The sequence below is a fragment of the Salvelinus alpinus genome, chromosome 1 (genome assembly GCF_045679555.1).
Source record: "Salvelinus alpinus chromosome 1, SLU_Salpinus.1, whole genome shotgun sequence".
Classification (NCBI taxonomy): Eukaryota; Metazoa; Chordata; class Actinopteri; order Salmoniformes; family Salmonidae; genus Salvelinus; species Salvelinus alpinus.
In genome coordinates this window covers 92,370,280-92,394,805 of record NC_092086.1, presented here as the reverse complement: position 1 = coordinate 92,394,805, position 24,526 = coordinate 92,370,280, and the positions used below count along the sequence as shown (strand labels likewise).

Sequence of the window (24,526 nt, the reverse complement as noted above, 5' to 3'; positions counted from 1 at the left end):
ACCACCCCTCAAATCAAATGTATTTATATAGCCCTTCTTACATCAGCTGATATCTCAAAGTGCTGTACAGAAACCCAGCCTAAAACACCAAACAATGCAGGTGTAGAAGCACGGTGGCTAGGAAAAAACTCCCTAGAAAGGCCAAAACCTAGGAAGAAACCAGGCTATGAGGGGTGGCCAGTCCTCTTCTGGCTGTGCCGGGTGGAGATTATAACAGAACATGGCCAAGATGTTCAAATGTTCATAAATGACCAGTATGGTCAAATAATAATAATCACAGTAGTTGTCGAGGGTGCAGCAAGTCAGCACCTCAGGAGTAAATGTCAGTTGGCTGTTCATTGCCGATCATTAAGAGTATCTCTACCGCTCCTGCTGTCTCTAGAGAGTTGAAAACAGCAGGTTTGGCCATGCTTTCCAGCTGGCTACCCCGGTCAACAGCAACTCAACCAAACCTCCCCCACCCAAATCCAGATAGCTGATGTTCTGAAAGAGCTGCAAAATCTGGACCCCTACAAATCAGCAGGGATAGACAATCTGGACGTCTATTCCTAAAATTATCTGCCGAAATTGTTATAACCCCTATTACTAGCCTGTTCAACCTCTTTCGTATCGTCTGAGATTCACATAGATTGGAAAGCTGCTGCGGTCATTCCCCTCTTCAAAAATGGGGACACTAGACCCAAACTGCTACAGACCTATATCTATTCTACCCGGCCTTGCTATGGTCTTTGAAAGCCAAGTTTACAAACAGACTACGAACCATTTCAAATCTCACCGTACCTTCTCCGCTACGCAATCTGGTTTCAGAGCTGGTCATGGGTGCACCTCAAGGTCCTAAACGATATCATAACCACCATCGGTATTCATCGACCTGGCTAAGGCTTTCGACTCTGTCAATCACAACATTCTTATCGGCAGACTCAACAGCCATGGTTTCTCAAATGACTGCCTCACCTGGTTCACCAACTACTTCGCAGATAGAGTTCAGTGTGTCAAATCGGAGGGCCTGTTGTCCAAACCTCTGGCAGTCTGTGGGGGTGCCACAGGGTTAAATTCTCGGGCCCACTCTTCTGTATACATCAATGATGTTGCTCTCGCTACTGGTGATTTTGATCCACCTCTATGCAGACGACACCATTCTGTATACCTTTGGCCCTTCTTTGGACACTGTATTAACTAACCTCCAGACAAGCTTCAATGCCATGCAAGTAAAACTAAATACAAGTAAAACTAAATGCATGCTCTTCAACCGATCGCTGCCCGCCCAGCATCACTACTCTGGACGGTTCTGACTTAGAATATGTAGACAACTACAAATACCTAGGTGTCTGGTTAGACTGTAAACTCTCCACTCACATTAAACATGTCCAATACAAAATTAAATCTAGAATCGGCTTCCTATTTCGCAACAAAGCATCCTTCACTCATGCTGCCAAACATACCCTCGTAAAACTGACTATCCTACTGCTCCTCGACTTCAATGTCATTTACAAAATAGCCTCCAACACTGTACTCAGCAAATTAGATGCAGTCACAGTGCCATCCGTTTTATCAAAGCCCCATATACTACCCACCACTGCGACCTGTATACTCTCGTTGGCTGGCCCTCGCTTCATAGTCGTCGCCAAACCCACTGGCACCAGGTCATCTACAAGTCTGCGCTAGGTAAAGCCCCGCCTCATCTCAGCTCACCATAGCAGCACCCACCTGTAGCACGCGCTCCAGCAGGTGTATCTCACTGGTCACCCCCAAAGCCAATTCTTCCTTTGGCCGCCTTTCCTTCCAGTTCTCTGCTGCCAATGACTGTCACGAACTGCAAAAATCTCCGAAGCTGGAGACTTACCTCCCTCACTAGCTTTAAGTGCCAGCTGTCAGAGCAACTCACAAATCACATCTGTAAATAGCCCATCCAATCTACCTCATCCCCATACTGTATTTATTTATTTTGCTCCCCAGTATCTCTACTTGCACATTCTACCATTCCAGTGTTTAATTACTATATTGTAATTACTTTGCCACCATGGCCTATGTATTGCCTTAACTCCCTTATCTTATTACCTAATTTCCACATGCTGTATATAGATTGCTTATTCCATGTGTAACTCTGTTGTTATGTGTCGAACTGCTTTGCTTTATCTTGGCCAGGTCGCAGTTGCTAAAGAGAACTTATTCTCAACTAGCCTACCTGGTTAAAAGTTAAATAAAATAAATTCAATTCCATTCACCCAGCTCAAGGTAACGTCAATAGATTTAACCTACTACATGATACTCGAATTTCCCTATACCCATCATGAGGTTGCTACAACCTAGCCTATGAATGAAAGTTAACTCAACTTGTGCATGTAATGTTTAGTAATCAGGGTGACAGTGACACATTCAACACCGTCCTGCATCTAGCTGATCTAGGGCATAATCATTAGTACAGTTGAAAACGAGTTTCTATTGGACAAATTCAGGTATGTTTATCTCCATTCCATTTAAGAAACTTTTCAACAGAAACTGCAGAATGAATACACCCCTGATCATACAAATGCAGTTCACTTTCATAGCCACACAAACAGCATGATCACTTTGCTTGTTGTAATTCCTCCTCACCTTTTCCCGTCGCTTGTGGACCTCAGCTGTCTGACCAGGTGAAAACCTTTTTAAACCAAATATCATAACAGCTAGACAGCCTACGTAGTTGTCACCACACAACGTCAGTCAACATTGGTAATATAACGCATTAGTAAACCCGCTACAAATCATGCAGTACAGTCAGCAAAACACTTTAGCAGTCACACCGGTGGGCCGCGGTGGCAATAAATTAATAAAACCAAATTCTTACCTTGGAAAAATTCCGGTGTTGAATAACATAGCCAGCTAGCTAACACAGGAGCCCTCAGTCAAGTGTTTGAGTAGGCTAAACTAACTAGCTCTTCCATTTCTGAAGAAATTTATTCTTTCAAAACTGTTCAACTATTGTCTCAGACAACTACTCACCACATTATATGCGCTGCCGACTGTAGCTTGTGCTTTTAGTACTAGATTAATTATCTGATCCTGATTGGCTGGACAAAATGTCAGTTAAAGCTGCAAAAGCAATGATAGGATGTCCTCCAACCTCCAGAAGTTGTCAATTATTGTGTAAGTCTATGGAAGGGGGTGAGAACCAAGAGCCTACTAGGTTTTGTATTGAAGTCAATATACCCAGAGGACGGAAACCATCTGTCCTCCAGCTACACCGTGGTGCTACCCTACAGAGTGCTGTTGAGGCTACTGTAGACCTTCATTGCAAAACTGTGTTTTAATCAATGATTTGGTGATGAATATATTTAAAATATAGTTATCCCCAAAGAATTATAGCTGTAATATTCACTATTTTTATGAAATTCACCCAGAATTTACCTCCCCTTCCTCATCTGAGGAGCATCCACTGCTTCATACACATGGTTTGTCACTACACAGGAATAATCTTTATGACATCCCAGAAACCCAGTTATTGTCAATTGACTAATCAATACACTATGAAATTAGAGACAGGGCATCTACCTAAACTCATGAGTAAGGTTCCCCTAGATTAAAGCAAAGACCCTACATATACGCAATACAACATACTGTAATGCAATGACAGAAGTGGTAGGAGATGCTGTGAGCAGCTCACCAGAGAAGGAGTGTTGCGTTCCCTCGCTGGACTGCGTAGATGTCCCCCCTATGGCCAGGATCCCCTCCTTCCTGTTAATGACCTTGCGAAAGCTTTTGGCAATGTCACTGCTCTTCAACTCCTGGAATATCTGCAGAAGAGGGCAAAGTGCATTTAAAATCAAATTTATTTATATAGCCCTTAGATCAGCTGATATCTCAAAGTGCTGTACAGAAACCCAGCCTAAAACCCCAAATAAGCAATACAGGTGTAGAAGCATTAAGCTCCCACAAGCCAAGACTTACCTCAAGCTCTTAATACAGTTATGATTACGTTATGCTCAGTCAATGAGGATTACTACAAGAGAAATCTGTATAAAAAGGAATTGTGTCATCGAGTCAGTTGCACGAGTCAAAACAAATTCTGTAAGCTGCAATTCTATTCAGTAAGGTTCTCACTGGGGAGAGGCCATATGGTAAAAAAACACCAGTGTTTACCAGGAAGCTAAGTGCCCCTGTATACCAAACATTTGATCCTCCTTTGTAAGAAGTCGACATATGGGATACTGTATGCTGAATGGCCAGGGGAAATGTTTTTGGAAATAAGGATGCGAGGGGGGTGTAGGCTGGGTTAGAAAGACATTTGTCAATGGCCTAAAATCTATACAGGAGCCAAAGTTGAGTCAAGTAAATCAACGTTTGTTTTCACAGGCCCCAACATCTCTAGAGTCGCTGACCTGACACCTGCTGGTCTCAGTAGTCCACCACCAGCTACTCAGCCTGGAATTGAGTGACATTAAGTGTACGCCACAAACATCGGATCATGTAGCGTTAAGGAAATTTTCCATGAGAAGTTAAGCAAAATTCCTAGGCTTAAAAAATAATTTAAAAAAAGTTGGCTTACAACAGTGAACCTATTTTATGGGATAAACAAGGCAATTCTAGGTCTTGCGGCATATTTTGGTTAAACTATCCCCAATTAAATGGAATTGCAACCCTATGCATGCACAGTGCATTCTTCCGTCACATGTACAGCTGATGCTCAAGATCTTGCACACTAATAGATATGCTATTGAGCCCACACTACTACACTCTGCGCCAATGACTACATGCTCCATGGTAAATTAGAATTACAATACTGGGTGGGGTGAATATATTTTATATTACATGATTTTTAGTTAACTAGTAAATAGCCTACAGCAAAATGAGTTTCAAAAATTTCTAACTTGTTAACAATTTCTGCTAGTTAGTTTGCCACCATGTGGGTTTTAGCTTGCTTGAACCTGCTAACTGAGGTGTTAATTCACCCGTTTCATACATGTTTCATTTTAAAACATTTATCTAACAAAGGAGTTCGTTAATCTAACTGCTTCACCATTTATCTGTACATGGAATTGTATTTTTACACACATTTTTCCCCTAATCTTCACAGGAAAATGCCATGGTCACCATCTGATGTGGAGACATTTCACTGCAGCTAATGTAGACAGAACAGCTGTGTACATTTGCAAATACTGTGCCAAATCACGTGTGAAAAATGTAACAAAGATGCAGAATCTGGGCAAGTGCATGAAGTACTCTCAGCGCTCACAACAAGCAACTTCTGACAAGTCCCTCTACTTCTATTCGAGGTGAAAATTATGAATCAGACACCTTAGATAGCAACAGCACATGGTCCTCCTGGAATCAGAAGTTTGACTCAATGGATGAACGTAGTCAGAGAAATGCTGATGAATGTCTTGCTCGAGCTGTGTATGCAACTGGCTCACCTCTGATGCTCACAGGCAATGTGCATTGAAAGAGATTTGAATGTTCTTCACCCAGCATACACCCCTCCAACCAGACATGCTTTATCTACTCATTTGCTGGATGCAGAGTTCAAGTGAAGGTCAAGCAAATCATAGAGAAAGCGGACTGTATTGCAGTCATCTCCGATGGGTGGTCGAATGTTCGTGGGCAAGAACTCATTAACTACATCTCCAACCCTAAACCAGTATTCTACAAGAGCACAGACACACCGGTCTCTACATTGCAGATGAGCTGAAGGCAGTCAATGACCTTGGACCACAGAAGGTATTTGCACTGGTGACAGAATGCTGCAAACATGAAGGCGGCTTGGTCTAAAGTGGAGGAGTCCTACCCTCACACCACACCCATTGGCTGTGCTGCTCATGCATTGAATCTGCTCCTCAAGGACATCATGGCACTGAAAACAATGGATGCTCTCTACAAGAGGGCCAAGGAAATGGTTAGGTATGTGAAGGGTCATCAAGTTATAGCAGCAATCTACCTCACCAAGCAAAGTGAGAAGAATAAGAGCACCACATTGAAGCTGCCCAGCAACACCCGTTGGGGTGGTGTTGTCATCATGTTGAACAGTCTCCTGGCAGGGAAGGGGTCTCTCCAAGAAATGGCCATATCATAGTCTGCCGATAGAGCCCCATCAAGAGGATCCTCCTGGATGGCGTATTTTGTGGTAAGCAGCCTGAAACCTATAGCAGTAGCCATTGCACGGATTGACGTTCAGACTCTGCCTGCAGATGTAAGAGAAGAAATCCAGACTGCCCTGCCCACTTCACTGTTGCGCCAAGCAGAGGAAACTGCCGTTCTAAAATACATCAAAAAGCATGAAGACTTCAGCCTGAAGCCCATACGCGCCGCAGCATACATGTTGGAACCCAAGTATGCTGGAGAGACCATCCTGTTTAATGCAGAGATCAACAAGGCCTATGGTGTCATCACCTTGGGCTGGATGAGGGCAAGATTCTTGGCAGTCTGGCGAAGTACACTTCCAAGCAAGGGCTTTGGGATGGAGATGCAATATGGCAGTTGTGCCAACATCTCATCAGTCACCTGGTGGAAGGGACTGTGGATTTGAGTCTCTTTCCCCCGTTGCCTCCATCATCCTCCAAATCAGCCACCTCAGAGCACAACTGGTCCATGTTTGGGAACACACACAGGCTGACCAATACGAGGGTTGAAGAATTGGTGGGCATCCAGGCAAATGTGAGGCTTTTTGAGTCTGACAATGAGCCATCCTCAACAAAGTTGGAAAGTGACAGTGAAGATGAGGCCTCAAGAGTCTGATGTTCAAGAGGTGGATATTGAGGTCCAAGGAAAAGACATGGAAGCCTGAGAGGAAGACCACCAAAGCTTTAGTTTCTAGACTAACATTTTACAGTTGCATATTGAAAAGGTTTTTTGGGAGAAGCGATGGATAATTGGGGATCATTCAATATTCCCTTTCTTGTTCAGTGAAATCATTCCATGTTGAGTCAACTAATTTAATTAAAGTTCAATTAGTAACTAAATGGGGGTTTTCTATTGGAAGGATTTAATCATTTGCAATTATGTCTACTTATGATAAGGTAAAATGTTTATGTTTGTCTTCATATGATAATTATATCCAATGTAAAAAAGCTTAACTCAGCAAAAAGAAAATTCTTACTGTCAACTGCGTTTATTTTCAGCAAACTTAACATGTGTAAATATTTGTATGAACATAAGATTCAACAACTGAGAAACTGAACAAGTTCCAGACTTGTGACTAACATAACTGGAATAATGTGTCCCTGAAAAAAGGGGGGGGGGGGTTGAGAGTTGAAAATCAAAAGTCAGTCAGTATCTGGTGTGGCCACCAGCTGCATTAAGTACTGCAGTGCATCTCCTCATGGACTGACCCAGATTTGCCAGTTCTTGCTGTGAGATGTTACCCCACTCTTCCACCAAGGCACCTGCAACTTCCCAGATATTTTTCCGAGCCAACAGGTCCCAGACGTGCTCAATAGGAGTTCCGGGCTCTTCGCTGGCCATGGCAGAACATTGACAATCCTGTCTTGCAGGAAATCAGCCATACTGCTCGTTCTGTGCGTGGTGGCATTGTCATGCTGGAAGGTCATGTCAGGATGAGCACGAGGGAGGAGGATGTAACGCATAGCGTTGAGATAGCTTGTCGTCATTGCAGGCACAGTCCGATGATGCGGTTACACACCGCCCCAGACCATGACGGACCCTCCACCACCAAATCGATCCCGCTCCAGAGTACAGGACTCGGTGTAACGCGCATTCCTTCGACTATAAATGCGAATCCGACCATCACCCCTGGTGAGACAAAACCGTGACTCGTCAGTGAAGAGCACTTTTTGCCAGTCCTGTGTGGTCCATCGACGGTGGGTTTGTGCCCATAGTTGTTGCCGGTGATGTCTGGTGAGGACCTGCCTTACAACAGGCCTACAAGCCCTCAGTCCAGCCGCTCTCAGCTGATGGAGGGATTGTGCGTTCGTGGTGTAACTCGGGCAGTTGTTGCCATCCTGTACCTGTCCCGCAGGTGTGATGTTCGGATGTACCGATCCTGTGCAAGTGTTACACGTGGTCTGCCACTGTGAGGATGATCAGCTGTCTGTCCTGTAGCGCTGTCTTAAGCATCTCCCAGTACGGACATGGCAATGTATTGCCCTGGCCACATCTACAGTCCTCCTTGCTGCATGCCTAGGGCACGTTCACACAGATGAGCCAGGGACCCTGGGCATCTTTCTTTTGGTGTTTTTCAGAGTCAGTAGAAAGGCCTCTTTAGTGTCCTAAGATTTCATAACTGTGACCTTAATTGCCTACCGTAAGCTGTTAAGTGTCTTAACAACCGTTCCACATGTGTATGTTCATTAATTGAATATGGTTCATTGAACAAGCATGGAAAACAGTGTTTAAACCCTTTACAATGAAGATCTGTGAAGTTATTAGGATTTTTACGAATTGTCTTTGAAAGACAGGGTACTGAAAAAGGGATGTTTTTTTTGCTGAGTTTACGTTTAAAACGGTATTAATATTTATTAGCATATATTCCCATGGAAAGTTTCCACCTCTGAATATTCCCCAAAATGTGCAACCCTAGTTTATCTACAGTGCATAAGCAATGTAAGCTGAGGAAGCCCATAGTAGCCACAATAGTATGCATTTCCCTTTATAAATTATGCCTTTGTTGTGATTTAATTTTGCTTTCAATTAATGGATATGGTTCATGTTCATCGCACCATAAAAAAAACTAAATGTAATCCATTATAGCAACTGTAAAAATAGCACAACCCCGTCTGACAAATACTGTTATAACATAACTGTGGCTATGCTAACCCATTCAAAAAAAGGCTTAAATAATAATAATAATAATTTCCCGCAGCAAAAAAAAGTTCCTCATCATTGAGCTATGAGAAATGGCCTTAGAGATTATGAATTTGTTTATTTTGGGATGCAAGATGTCACGTCATTACTCAACATGGAGACTAGCACAGGCCTGTAAATTAATGTCATCACAGGCAAAACAAAGGGCACACTGCTATTCTGACCTAATTTCTGTGTGTACGTACACATTTTACTATACTTCTGAGTACCAGAAGTCATCAATTAAAATTGATAAGTGAGGACATTTTGCCAGTCCTCACTTGTTAAGACCATTTTAGGTTTAGGAGTTAAAATTAATGTTGAGAGAAATAAGACTGCTAAATAGCTAACATAATAGCTACATGGACTACCTGCATGGTCCACAGTCTATGCACACTACACCAGGGCGATTCAAACCTATTCCTGAAGAGCTACCTTCCTGAATATTTTCACTCCAACCCCAGTTGTAACTAACCTGATTCAGTTAATCAAGTATCTAATTATTAGAATTAGGTGTGCTAGATTAGGGTTGTAGCAAAAACCTACAGAACAGTAGCTCTCCAGGAACAGGGTTGGAGAGCTCTGCTCTACACACAAGGGGTGTCAAACTTATTCCATGGAGTGGAGGGCCTAGTGTCTGCAGGTTTTCCCTTTCATTTAAGACCTACACAACCAGGTGAGAGTTCTTTACTAAATGTGATTAAGTCATCAATTAAGTACAAGGGCGGAGCGAAAACCTGACACTCAGCCCTCCGTGGAACTACTACTCTGTTTAGCATACATCCTGATGCCTAGTCACCTTACAACACATGCACAACCCTACCACTCCAGTATCCCTGCCTGCACATTGTAAATATGGTATCGACACTCTGGATTTAACCTAGATATAGGTTCCTTACTCACACGTGTTCTCGTTTCTACTTCTCATGTGTTTTTGGTTCTACACTACATTCATTTTAATAGTACTACTGATATTGATTACTGCGAAATTCTCAACACCCCCCCATGACTCACTGATACAAACTCGTCAAAGCTGATCTCGTTGTCCTTGTTGCGATCCAGCTTCTGGATAATCTCCCTGACTTTGTAGCCAGGCAGGGGAAGGTTTGCCTCCTTGAACAACTCATGGAGCTCGTAGTCACAGATGGAGCCATTGCCATCGAGGTCTACAAATGCAGACAGGAGTTTAATCATATCATGAATTTTTTTACTAAAATTCATCCAACAATTTGTTTCTAGGAACCCTGGGATGGTTCCCAAACACAAAAAAGGAGAAGCTAACATGACTAAAAAGTCAGGGACTGTACAATGTAGCAGCTGTAGACTATTAGCCTAGGTGTGTAATGTAACATTATGAAAACATTCATTAATGACCATACTAATGCAGAAAATAAAACTAAAATCAGATGTAGCCTACTCACCAACTTTGCCAAACGCCTCTCTCAGTTCCTCCAGCTCATCTTTGGAGCTAATCTTTCCTGCCATTTTGATGAAAATGATCGAGGTGGTCAGTCAAGAGGTGGGTTCTGTACAGACAAACAGGGAACACTGTCAATGAGGTTGGTACATTAGAGCGAGACAGGGAATAGCAGTCCAGAACCAGTCAGCTCATGAGGCAGTAGAAAGTGTGTAGGCCCCACACCAACTTCTGTGCACTTTGTCACCTGGGTCCACAGAGCAAATGGCCCAAGACAATGCTGAAGGGCCAGTCAACCCTTCCCCAGTTAAGAGAAAATGCCTCCCACTCTTACAATATCCAGCAGACTGACTACAGAAATGTGTGTTAGAGTAATGCTATTGCATCCATCTGTAACTTGTCCTGAGAACTTTGATGCCAACAACATGGACATAAACTCAGCAACAAAAAAAGTATTTTTCAGGACCCTGTATTTCAAAGATAATTCGTAAAAATCCAAATAACTTCACAGATCTTCATTGTAAAGGGTTTGAACAATGTTTCCCATGCTTGTTCAATGAACCATAAACAATTAATGAACATGCACCTGTGGAACGGTCGTTAAAACACTAACAGCTTTCAGACGGTAGCCAATTAAAGTCAGTTATGAAAACTTAGGACACTAAAGAGGCCTTTCTACGGACTCTGAAAAACACCAAAAGAAAGATGCCCAGTGTCTCTGCTCATCTGCGTGAATGTGCCTTAGGTATGCTGCAAGGAGGCATGAGGACTGCAGATGTGGCCAGGGCAATAAATAGCAATGTCCGTACTGTGAGACGCCTAAGACAGCGCTACAGGGAGACGGACAGGACGGACAGCTGATCGTCCTCGCAGTGGCAGACCACGTGTAACACCTGCACAGGATCGGTACATCCTAACGTCCCACCTGCGGGACAGGATGGCAACAACAACTGCCTGAGTTACACCAAGAACAAACAATCCTTCCATCAGTGCTCAGACTGTCCGCAATAGGCTGAGATCCATCTAACTGTACTGAGGGCTTGTAGACCAGTTGTAAGGCAGGTCCTCACCAGACATCACCGGCAACAACGTTGCCTATGGGTACAAATCCACCGTCGCTGGACCAGACAGGACTGGCAAAAAGTGCTCTTCACTTACAGTCACAGTTTTGTCTCACCGGGGGTGATGGTCGGATTCGCATTTATCAAAGAAATGAGCGTTACACTGGGACCTGTTGGATCGGAGGGTGAGGGCTAGGGCCATTCCCCCCCCAGAAATGTCCGGGAAGTTGCAGGTGCCTTGGTGGAAGTGGGGTAACATCTCACAGCAAGAACTGGCAAATCTGGAAGAGATGCACTGCAGTACTTAATGCAGCTGGTGGCCACACCAGATACTGACTTACTTTTGATTTTGACCCCCCCCTTTGTTCAGGGACACATTACTCCATTTCTGTTAGTCACATGTCTGTGGAACTTGTTCAGTTATCGCAGTTGTTGAATCTTGTTACGTTCATACAAATATTTACACGTTAAGTTTGTTGAAAATAAATGCAGTTGACAGTGAGAGGACGTTTCTTTTTTTGCTTATCTTATAATCTGTAGTAACGTGTATCTGTTCAGGGTGAACTCTAAAATACTGTATGCAAGAAGTTGTCCTTAGGAACCTATCCCTTTCATAAACAGACCAAAATTCCACTAACTTACAATGCCTGCTTCCTTTCATAGCTGAAAGGGGTGGGGCAGTATATTAAAGCCCACCTAAAGTCAGAGTCAAGATTCCTGTATTTTCACAGTCCCCGTACCCAAAATACAGGTATTGGGTCTGTGAATGGTCCTCAGCTTAGGGTCAAATTCTGCCTCACCTACAAAAAGACCCTCTAGTGACCAGACCACTCTACTGCCAAACCAGCAGAACGAGTTCGACAGTTGATTTGAATCATGAAGGGCCCTCTGCGATTAAAAGTCTCCTCAGCCATTTTGCTCCTCAGCTGAAAACAACCTTTGCCATCAGGACTCCGGCACCCACCCCATCTACTTCCTATCCCCAAATGATCATAAATAAGAAAGCAAGATCAGTCAGTTCGGTTGCGCCAATAGGACCCGTCTCTACCAATCAGCTTCTGGCATCACAAGCACATATTCAACAGGACGAACAAAGGACCGAATGTGTAATCACTAACCATGAATGAAGATCATTGATTGCATACACTAAAGGGGGCAAAGAGGTGCTTTGGTTTCTCAAACTATCAAAACTGGAAATTAAATTCATTCAACTATTAGGCAATATTTCCCCCCCCAGAAAGCAGCAATTTCCTATGCAAGTCATGTAGGGGCATTTCCCCACTAATCAAATGATAACATACTGTTTTACCGAATCATGGCTCTGACCGTGTACAAAACATTAGTAACACCTTCCTAATATTGAGTGCACCCCCTTTTGCCCTCAGGACAGCGTCAATTCGTCAGGGCATGGATTCCACAAGGTGTCGAAAGCATTCCACAGGGATGCTGGCCCAGGTTGACTCCAATGCTTCCCACTGGTGTCAAATTGCCTTATAGTGGATCTCTACTCCAAAAAGCTCATTCAATCTCATCCCACAGATGCTTAATTGGCTTGATCTGGTGACTGGACAGGCCACTGAAGTAAGCTGAATTCAGTCATGTTTGTGGAACTCTTTCTAGATAATCCTAGCCTTGTGGCATTATCTTGATTTTTTAAAATGTTTGCAGATGGATACACTGCTGCCAAGGGATGCACCTGATTGGCAATGTTCACATATGGCATTCAAACGTTGCTCTACTTCTATCAAGGGGCCCAAAACATACCGTCACCAGCAAGCAATGTTGAGACGCGGCATGATGGATGTGTGTACTCATGTTGTTCTCCATACCCTAGTCTTCCCATCCACGTGATACAGTAGGAACAGGGACTCAGACTAGGCAATGTTTTTCCAATTCTCCAGTGTTTTTGTTCATCAGCCCACTGCAACTTGTTATTTTTTTGCTGAAAGTACTAACTAAGGTCGTCGGCTAGCATACCTCATTTCGGTCAAGGTACAAGTTGTACATTATTTTTAGGGGTCTTTAGTCATAGCCAAAGACTGTGCAGAGCAACAGTCTGGCTTCAATTTGTTTCAGCCTTCTTTGTCCCCTTTAATCACTGGCCCCTTTTTGCCCACTGGCTGGATGTATTTTGGGTGGTGGGCCATTCTTGATACACAGGAAACTTGAGCATGAAACACCCAGCAGCATCACTGTTCTTGACACACGCAAACCGGTGCGCCTGGCACCTACTACCATGGTGCGATTGTGGTAACGTACAGAAACTCAAGTCCTTTTGTTCTCCCGAACTGGAATACCTCAATCATATGCTGACCAGAATTTTTGGTTAGTCACTGCCGTGTATATTCCCCCCAAGCAGACACTGCGACTGCGCTCAAGGAACTACATTGGACTGTGTACAAACCGGAAACCACATATCCTGAGGCCGGATTTATTGTAGCTGGGGATTTTAAAATCAAGGGAATATGAGGAAATCCCTCCAGAAATTCCAGCAACATCTCCTGTGCTATACGCGACGAGAACATCCTTGACCATTGTTACTCTCCCTTCTGGGACGGCTACAAGAAGTTATCTATACATTGACGCAGTTACATAGCGATATTAATTTTGAGAATATCATTTTGTTTCACAATATCTTGTGCATTAGTTGGCTATATTTTTCCCCTTCATAGCTTGCTCTCCATCTTTTTAAATATAAAGCCAATTTGTTTTCAGCACTTTTAGCAAAACTTGTTTTTTTCATGGCTCTCATTGCTCTGCATGCCAACATATCGTGATACATTTCAGCATCTACAGTGCATTCAGAAAGTAATCACACCCCTTGACTTTCTTCACTTTGTGTTACCGCCTGATTTTAAAACAGATTCAATTGAGGCGTCACTGGCCTACACACAATGTGAAAGTGGAATTATGTTTGACATTTTTACAATTACATTTTTTTTTTTTAAAGCTGAAATGTCTTGAGTGAATAAGCATTCAACCCCTTTGTTATGGCAAGCCTTAATTTCAGGAGTAAACATTTGCTTAACAAGTCACATAAGTTGCATGGACTCACTGTGTGCAATAGTGTTTAACATGATTTTGAATGACTCCCATCTCTGTACCCCACACATACAATTACCTGAAAGGTCCCGATTTTGCCCTTTGTCATTATGGTGTATTGTGTGTAGATGGGTAACATTATTTTTTTTATCCATTTAGAATTCAGGCTGTAACAAAATGTGGAATAAGTCAAGCGGTATGAATACTTTGAAGGCACCAAGTATTGTGACATTTCTTGAGGTCCCTGGCAATTCCCAGCCCTAGCTACAAGGTCCTCCCCCGCCCTCCCTTTGGCAAATCAGATCACACCTACATCCTGCTCCTCCCTGCCTATATGCAGAAACTTAATCTGGAAGCACCCGTGGTAAGGACTGTTCAACTTTGGTCTGACCAATCAGAATCTATGCTCCAAGATTGTTTTGATCAAGCGGACTGGGTAATGTTCAGGTCGCCTCTGGGAATAGTAGCGATATGTACACCGACTTGGTTAAAATCAGGAAGTGCATTGAGGATGTTGTTCCTACTGTGACTATTACCCAAACCAAAATCTGTGGATAGAGGGCAGCATTTACGCAAAACTGAAAGCGCGAATTAATGCATTCAAGGTCGGCAATGTGACTGGGAACATGGACATGTAGAAACAGACCAACTACGACCTCCGTAAGGCAATCAAAGAGGCAAAATGACTGTCCTTGTACTAAGGAGTGGCATTTCAGCAGCTCAGACGTGAGAAGCATGTGGCACGGATTCCAGACAATCACGGATTTAAAAAAAGTTAATACTTTGAAAGGCTAGTTAAGAATTATATCGCCTCAACCTTACCTGACACCCACAACAATTTGCATACCACCCCCAACAGATCCACGGACGATGCAATCGCCATTTGCACATTGCCCACTCTCACCTGGACAAGAGGAATACCTGTGAGAATGCTGTTCATCAACTTAGTTCAGGGCCCTTTGTCAAAACCCCTCCCTGTGTAACTGGGCTCTAGACTTCCTAACGGGCCGAACCCAGGTGGTGAAGGTAGGCAATGACACCGCTGCGCTGATTATCAACACCGGGGCACTCCTGGGCTGTATGCTCAGACCCCTCCTGTACTTCCTGTTCACCCATGACTGCATGGCTACGCACATCTTCAACTCAATCATCAAGTTCGCTAACAGTGGTAAGCCTGATTACCAAACAATCGACGAGACAGCCTAAAGGGAGGAGTTGAGAGCCCTTGCAGAGAAGGAGCTGATTGTGGACTACAGGAGACAGCACACCCCATCACTTCGACGGGCCGCAGCAGAGAGGGTTATAAAAGCTTAAAGTTTCTCTGCATGCATATCACTGAGGACCTGAAAATGGTCCCTCCACACTGACAGCTTGGTGAAGGTGCAAAACAGCACCTCTTCAACCTCAGGAGGCTGAAGAAATTCAGCTTGGCCCCAAAGATCTGCAAACGAGATCATTCTATCGGGCTGTATCACCACCTGGTACAGCAACTGCAGTGCCTGCAACCGCAGGGCTCTCCAGAGGGTGATTGTCAGCGCAACGCATCACTGGGGCCACACTGCCTGCACTCCAGGACATCTACAGCACCCGGTGTCACAGGAAGGCCAAGAAGATCATCAAGGACCTCAGTCACCAGAGCCACGGCCTGTTAGCCTTCTAGATTGTAGCTGGGTGGAGATAGTACAGGTGCATCAAAGCTGGGACTGAAAAACAGCTTCCATCCCATGGCCATCAGAATTAAAAAGCTATCACTAACAGGCCTCCTGCCCTGAACTTAGTCAATGTCACTAGCCGGCTACCACCCGGTTACTCAACCTAGCACCTTAGAGGCTGCTGCCCTATGCACAAAGTAATTGAACACAGGTCAATTTAAATCCTGTTTACATAGGTACTGTATAGTGGGTTAAACTTAGGAAAGTATTCAGATCCCTTGACTATTTCAACATTGTTACGTTACACCCTTACTGTAAAATCGATTAAATAAAAATCCTCAGCAATCTACACACAATACCCCATGATATTATTCAAACAATTTGCTAAGTGACTTGAAATTTACCATCCTGTGGTAAATTCAATTGGACAGGATTTGTAAAGACACACAGTTGACAGTGTATGTCAGAGCAAAAACCAAGCCATGATGTCGAAGGAATTGTCAATAGAGCTCAGACAGGATTGTGTCGAGGCACAGATCTGGCGGATGGTACCAAAACATTTCTGCAGCATTAAAGGCACAAGAACAGTGGCCTCCGTCATTCTTAAATGGAAGTAGTTCAGAACCACCAAGACTCTTCCTAGTGCTGGCTACCCAGCCAAACTCCGCAATCGGCAAAGGGCCTTGGTCAAGGAGGTGACTAGAACTGTCAGTGACCCTCTGGGTCTTAGAGTTCCTATGGAGATGGGAGAAGCTTTCAGAAGGACAACCATCTCTGCAGCACTCCAGCAATTTATGGTAGAGTGGCCAGACGGAAGCCACTCCTCAGTAAAAGGCAAATGACAGCTTGCCAAAAGGCACCTAAAGGACTCAGACCATGAGAAACAAAATTCTCTGGTCTGAATGCCAAGCATCACATCTGGAGGAAACATGGTGGTGGCAGTATCATGCTGTAATGTTTTTCTGTGGCAGGGACAGGGAGACTAGTCAGGACCGTGGCAAAGATGAACAAAGCAAAGCGAGATCCTTGATGAAAACCTGCTCTAGAGAGCTCAGGACCTCAGACTGGGGCAAATGTTCAGCTTCCACCTGGACGACCCTAAGCACACATCCAAGACAATGCAGGTGTGGCTTCAGGACAAGTTTCTGAATGGCCTTAAGCTCAGCCAGATCCTGGACTTGAACCCGCTCGAACATCTCTGGAGAGACCTGAAAAATAGCTGAGTAGTGACGCTCCCCATCCAACCGGAGCGCTTGAGGGGATCTGCAGAGAAGAAAATCCTTAAATACAGGTGTGCAAAACTTGTAGCATAATACCAAAGACGAGGAAGTATTCACTGCCAAAGGTGCTTGAAAGTACTGAGTATATGCAAATATGATATTTTATTATACATTTGAAAAATGTATAAAAACTTTTGGATTTGTAATTATGGGGTTTATGTAGACTGAAGAAAAACAAAGTAATCAATTTTAGTTTAAGGCTGTAACGTAACAAAATGTGTTTAGTCAAGGGGTCTGAATACTTTCCAAATATGCATAAACTAGTCTAGTCATGGCTCATCCTATATAAACTACTGCTGTACACCATTTATATTCTGGACCTGGCGCATTCTGATATCTTAATTTGTGTTTGAAACTTTTAGTTTTGTTGCTAGATATTACTGCACTGTTGGCGCTAGAAACATAAGCATTTCCCTGCGATACCATCTGCAAATGTGTATGCAATGTGTATGCAACCAAAACGATTTTATTTTGATATCAAAATATCAAAGTTGGAATTCCAATTGACAGGGCTCAACTGCTAGAAAAGTCCTACATGACAAATTGTAGTTCAGCTTGATCAAATATTACCACTATACTGTATTGATACTAAGCTTACATATGTAATTGTTTTACGATGGTCATACCATGGCTCAGTCAAGGGTTTTTATTTTTACTATTTTCTACATTGTAGAATGTTAGTGAAGACATCAAAACTATGAAATAAAAGAAATCATGTAGTACCCAAAGAGTGTAAAATTAAAATATATTTTATTTGAGATCCTTCAAAGTAGCCACCCTTTGCCTTGATGACAGCTTTGCACACTTGGCATTCTTTCAACCAGCTTCACCTGGAAAGCTTTTCCAACAGTCTTGAAGGAGTTCCCATATATGCTGCGTACTTGTTGGATGCATTTCCTTCACTCTGCAGTCGTACTTATCCCAAACCATCTCAATTGGGTTGAGATTGGATTATTGAGGAGGCCAGGTCATCTGATGCAGCACTCCATCACTCTCCTTATTGGTCAAATAGCCCTTACACAGCCTGGAGGTGTGTTTTGGGTCATTGTCCAGTTGAAAAACAAATTATCGTCCCACTAAGCGCAAACCAGATGGGATGGCGCATCACTACAGAATGCTGTGGTAGCCATGCTGGTTAAGTGTGCCTTAATTTAAATAAATCACTGACAGTGTCACCAGCAAAGCAACCCCACATCACACCTCCTCCATGCTTTATGGTGGGAACCACACATGCGGAGATCATCCGTTCACCTACTCTGCATCTCACAAAGACACGGCGGTTGGAACAAAAAATCTCAAATGTGGACTCAGACCAAAGGACAGATTTCCACCGGTCTAATGTCCATTGCTCATGTTTCTTGGCCCAAGCAAGTCTCTTATTATTGGTGTCCTTTAGTAGTTGTTTATTTGCAGCAATTCAGGCTGTGTCACAACCGGCCGCCATTGGGAGTACCATAGGGCGGCGGCCAGTGTAGGCCATCATTGTAAATAAGAATTTGTTCTTAACTGACTTCACTAGTAAAATAAAGGTTCAATTTAAAAACGTGTACACACACACACTAAGAAATTCGACCACGAAGGCCTGATTCACGCAGGCTCCTCTGAACAGTTGATGTTGAGATGTGTCGGTTACTTGAACTCTGAAGCAATCTGAGGCTGGTAACTAATGAACTTACCCTCCGCAGCAGAGTTAACTCTGGATCTTTTCCTGTGGCTGTCCTCATGAGCCAGTTCCATCATAGCGCTTGAAGGTTTGTGCAACTGCACTTGAAGAAACTTCAAAGCTCTTAATTGTCCAGATTGACTGACCTTAATGGTCTTGGACTGTTGTTTCTCTTTGCTTATTTGAGCTGTTCTTGCCATAATATTTTTATTTCACCAGGTAGGCTAGTTGAGAACAAGTTCTCATTTGCAACTGCGACCTGGCCAAGATAAAGCAAAGCAGTTCGACACATACAACACAGAGTTACACATGGAACAAACAAACATACAATCAATAATACAGTAGGAAAAGAATCGAGGGGCATATTGAAATCCAATTTTTCCTAGTGTATTTACTCATCATCCAAAGTAACTTCCCCTGGTAACGTTTGGAACGGTTAGCTGGCTAGTTTGGGTTGATAGCTGAATCGCTAACAGATGCTATTATAAAGCAAACAAACGTATAATTAATGGATGAAAAATGGGAACGTTTTTGACAAGTTTAAACAAACCATGATGTAAGGTTAATTTGTACTCTTAAAAAATAACTTACTTCAGATGCCCCCACAATTACGCACAACGTCCAGCTCGATCCCAGAGACTTCCTCCGTCATCCAGCTATGCACAGAAATGTGAGCGGGTGAAATGCACTAGCAACCTCGGCCTACTGACGAGCCAATAAGTGTTTAGAGCAAATTAATGACAGGCTGCGTTTACAGAGGCAGCCCAAATCTGATATTTTTTCCACTTTTGACCAATCACAACATAAATTGTGACATCAGCTATTTATCAGAGCTGAGCTGATTGGTCAAAAGATCAGAATTGGGCTGCCTGTGTAAACGCAGCCATAGTGGGCCCAATTCGGATCTTATTTAGACTAATTGGTCTTTTGACCAATCAGATCAGCTCTGATGTGAAACGGTCTGATGTGACTGGTCAAAAAACCAACTAGTGGAAAAAAAATCAGATGCATAACCATTTTTATATTTGATTTAACCTTTATTTAACTAGGCAAGTAAGTTAAGAACAAGTTCGTATTTACAAAGACGGCCTACCCCGGCCAAACCCGAAAACTCTAGGCCAATTGTGCACCGCCCTATGGGACTCCCAATCACAGCCGGTTGTGTTACAGCTTGGAATCGAACCAGGGTCTGTAGTAAGGCATCTAGCACTGAGATGCAGTGCCTTAGACCGCTGCGCCACTCGGGAGCCTCGATCATTATTCTGATTCTGTTGCAAAACGTTTTTTAAAAGGAAGCAAATGGAGCGAAACGTGGAGGGACCTACCTGAATTTGTCCAATACAAACTCGTTTTGCGCTGTTTGCTTTTTTTTGGTTCTTTAATGGTAAACTGTTTCCGTAATGCATAAACCCCTGAATTGGGCTGCCGGAATAAACACAACTGTGAATGCCATCTCCACAATATGTATATCACATCTCAATGGTGATTAGTTTTGGCAGAGTGTACCTCCGACTACATCGAGTTGGTATCAGTCGATAGGTGTCCCTTCTTTAAAGTGTTGATAATTACCTCTGATTGAACCATGTTTTAAAGTGTCGATAACTAGCTCTGATTGAACCATGTTTTAAAGTGTTGATAACTGTAGCTCTGATTGAACCATGTTTTAAACTTCTCTAGGGTAGGGGGCAGCATTTGGAATTTTGGATGAAAAGCGTGCCCAAAGTAAACTGCCTGTTTCTCAGGCCGATAAGCTAGGATATGCATATAATTGGTAGATTTGGATAGAAAACACTCGAAAGTTTCCAAAACTGTTAAAATAGTGTCTGTGAGTATAACAGAACTGATTTGGCAGGCGAAAACCTGAGAAAAATCCATCCAGGAAGTAGGATTTATTTTTGTTTTGTAGTTTTCTATTCAATGCCATTACAGTATCCATTGACTTAGGACTCAAATTGCAGTTCCAATGGCTTCTACTAGATGTCAACAGTCTTTAGAAATTGTTTCAGACTTGTATTCTGAAAAATGAGGGAGTAAGAGCAGTCTGAATGAGTGGACCTTGCAGTGTCACAGAGCTTTATGATGCGCCACCGAGAAAGTGCCTTTCTTGTTTACCTTTTATATTGACAACGTTATTGTCCGGTTGAAATAATATTGATTATTTAGGCTAAAAACAACCTGAGGATTGAATATAAACATCGTTTGACATGTTTCAATGAACTTTACGGATACAATTTGGATTTTTTGTCTGCCTGTTGTGACTGCGTTTGAGCCTGTGGATTACTGAAGAAAACGTGAACAAAACTGAGGTTTTTGGCTATAAAGAGAGACTTTATCAAACAAAACAAACATTTATTGAGTAAATTAATGTCTTCTGAGTGCAACCATATGAAGATCATCAAAGGTAAGTGATAAATTATATCTCTATTTCTGACTTGTGTAACTCTTCTACTTGGCTGGTTACTGTTTGTAATGATTTGTCTGCTGGGCGATGTTCTCAAATAATCATAAGGTATGCTTTCGCCGTAAAGCGTTTTTGATATCTGACACTGTGGTTGGATTCACAATAAGTTAATATTTAAACCTATGTGAAATTCTACATTTTTATAATCAGTATTTCTGTATTTGAATTTGGCACAATTTGGCAATTTCACTGGATGTTGGCCAGGTGGGACGCTAGCATGTTTGAAGTTGCTAACTTCATACTTCATTGCAAAAACGGTAGATTGTGCAGCGCAATTTGACAGGGGTAACATAGAAGTAAATCAATTTATACTCCTGTTTTATGTTTGCAATATTGTATATTCTGTATGTTGACTTTGTGTCTGTGTTCTTTTTGTAAATTGTCTATTGCTGTCAGCACCTATTCGCCTAGTCAAATACTGGGTATGTGTAAATGTACTTGGCGAATAAAGTGATTATGTTTGTGTGCTTTTTAATGGAACAACCAAGTTGGCTGAATTTCGTAGCGTGTAGTCTTAATGCCCAACATGTCGCTTTGGATAAAAGCGTCTGCTAAATTACCGTATTATTTCAGTACTGTATGATCATCCAAGATCATTGTTTATGTAGTCAGTCATCACTCACCCAACCCTAAAGCAGTTATAATGAGCTTACTTCGGTCAAAATTGGAGCTACAGGACAAAGCCGTTGTTTCACTATATTGGATCACTCGACTATATTGGTATCGCTCTGCGGCGGAAGGATACATCCGAGGTGAGGATTTACAGATTTATTCCCGTGTACACCTGTGTCACGGCTGGGGTCCACCCCTATATATAACCCCATGGCCTCGACACACGTTCTCTTTCATTTTCTCGGCGGACGTCCGTATGGTTTGAGGTACAAACTTTCTGATGTTCGCTTGGTAAATCACTGGTAAGTGTAATATCTTGTGTGGAAGTATACTCACTGGCTGTTTGCAGTTTTCTTGTTCTTTCTTCTGCAGAATGTATGAGTATGGTGGTGGGCTGCCACTACGTTGATGGAGGTCCTTATTGGAGTTACTCCATCATATGGTGCTGTTTTTTGTTTTCCGCTTGGATATTAAACCTGCTAGGTAAAATCGCAGTTGGCGTAAAACAAAAACAGAGGTACTGGGTAATTTATCCCTTACCGGGTTCCTATTCCTCCAAGCGAGTCACGACATAGCTCTTCTAGGGCATCGGACCCCTGCTCCGTGGCCTTGTTGGCTTGGCTGAGCTTATGGCTTCCCTTTGTGACAGGTGTGATGGTGGCATCCCCCTGGGGATCTGCATACCTCGTGTATACACTGCCTGGGTTTGAGCCATACTGGATGTCTGTCTGTGTGGTGTTCTTAGAACACCTGCACCTGGCATGATTGGAGACCTTGCGCAAGTGGGTCGGCCAGGCTGGGACAGGCTGGGGACGAGCTCCCTTCCTCAGGAGTGATGCGGCAGCAAGCTGTTAGTCCCTCTACTGGGCCCAGTACCACTCCATAGAAGCGTGTCCAGAGCCACCGCAGGCAGAGCCAATCTGCTGCCAGTCCTGGACGGGGGACAGCTGGGACCACCTTGAACGGACCACCTGCGTCAGGACGTTGATAGCTTCGATGGCAACGACAGCTGTTCCCTGTTTGCCAGTGATGGGCTGTTCCTGGGGGACGATGCTGGCACTGTTCACCACGTGAGTGGGGCCTGCTTTCCCTGCTCCAGAGGGATGTGGTCCGCGCCAACGGACGCCCCCCACCCCATCACCCCAGGGCTGACGTTGGCCCAGGGGTTGATGACATTCTAGAGCAGACCGATAAGGTTCATTGGGACCGGGAGACCCATGCGCTAGAGGAGAGGCAGGCCCCGGCAGGTCCACTGACACACTCTTCTCCGGCCTCGACCGCTTCTCCCGGTCTCAAAGGACAAAGTGGGACGAGTGTGTGGAGTCCCCATGGGTGCTCGAGGGGTACTGATTCCGGTGCCGGCCTCCGTTCTTCAGGGGCCATCGTGTCACCAGGGTGGCCGACCCCCTGAAGAATTCCTCACTCCTGGACAAGGGTGTCGTCCGCAGGATTGAGACATTAGAACGGCTAGGTGGATTCTACTCCACTTATTTTGTGGTCCTAAAAAGAGAAGGAGGGTTTCGACTAGAGGTCGACCGATTAATTGGCATGACCGTTTAATTAGGGCCGATTTCAAGTTTTCATAACAATCAGCATTTTTGGATGCCGATTATGGCCGATTACATTGCAATCCACGAGGAGACTGCGTGACAGGGTGACCACCTGTTTCGCGAGTGCAGCATCAAAAGGACCTTGTGGCTGTAAGTTGCTAGCTAGCATTAAATTATCTCATAAAAAACAATCTTCACATAATCACTAGTTAACTACACATGGTTAATATTACTAGTTTAACTAGCTTGTCCTGCGTTGCATATAATCAATGCGGTGCCTGTTAATTTGTCATCGAATCACAGCCTATTTTGCCAAACGGGTGATGATTTAACAAAAGCGCATTCGTGAAAAAAGCACAATCCATGCACAAATGTACCATAAACATCAATGTCTTTCTTAAAATCAATACACAAGTATATTTTTTTATACCTGCGTATTTAGTTAAATTCATGTTAGCAGGCAATCTTAACTAGGGAAATTGTGTCCCTTCTCTTGCGTTCTGTGCAAGCAGAGTCAGGGTATATGCAGCAGTTTGAGCCGCCTGGCTCGTTGAGAACTGTGAAGATAATTTCTTCCTAACAAAACTAATTAATTTGCCAGAATTGTACATAAATATGACATGACATTGAAGGTTGTACAATGTAACAGCAATATTTAGACTTAGGGATGTCATTCGTTAGATAAAATATGGAACGGTTCCGTATTTCACTGAAAGAATAAACGTTTTGTTTTCGAAATGATAGTTTCTGGATTTGACCATATTAATGACCTAAGGCTTGTATTTGTGTGTTTATTACATTATAATTAAGTCTATGATTTGATAGAGCGGTCTGACTGAGCGGTGGTAGTCAGCAGCAGGCTTGTAAGCATTCATTCAAACAGCACTTTCCTGCATTTGCCAGCAGCTCTTCGCTGTGCTTCAAGCATTGCGCTGTTTATGACTTCAAGCCTATCAACTCCCGAGATTAGGCTGGCAATACTAAAGTGACTATTGGATGTTCGTATAGGCAAAGGC

General features: G+C 43.3%; 1 protein-coding gene across 1 annotated transcript in view; it reads right to left on the bottom strand.

Moving 5' to 3' along the window:
- Positions 1-19,745, bottom strand: part of LOC139534583 (plastin-3-like) — a 30,892-nt gene extending 11,147 nt beyond the window's left edge. The window contains exons 1-4 of the mRNA XM_071333828.1: positions 19,479-19,745; positions 10,194-10,298; positions 9,787-9,938; positions 3,644-3,773 (exon numbers count right to left, since the gene is read on the bottom strand). Coding sequence (XP_071189929.1) covers positions 3,644-3,773; positions 9,787-9,938; positions 10,194-10,257 — 346 coding nt within the window. The 5' untranslated portion in view covers positions 10,258-10,298; positions 19,479-19,745. The remainder of the gene's footprint in view (positions 1-3,643; positions 3,774-9,786; positions 9,939-10,193; positions 10,299-19,478) is intronic.
- Positions 19,746-24,526: the final 4,781 nt, after the last annotated feature.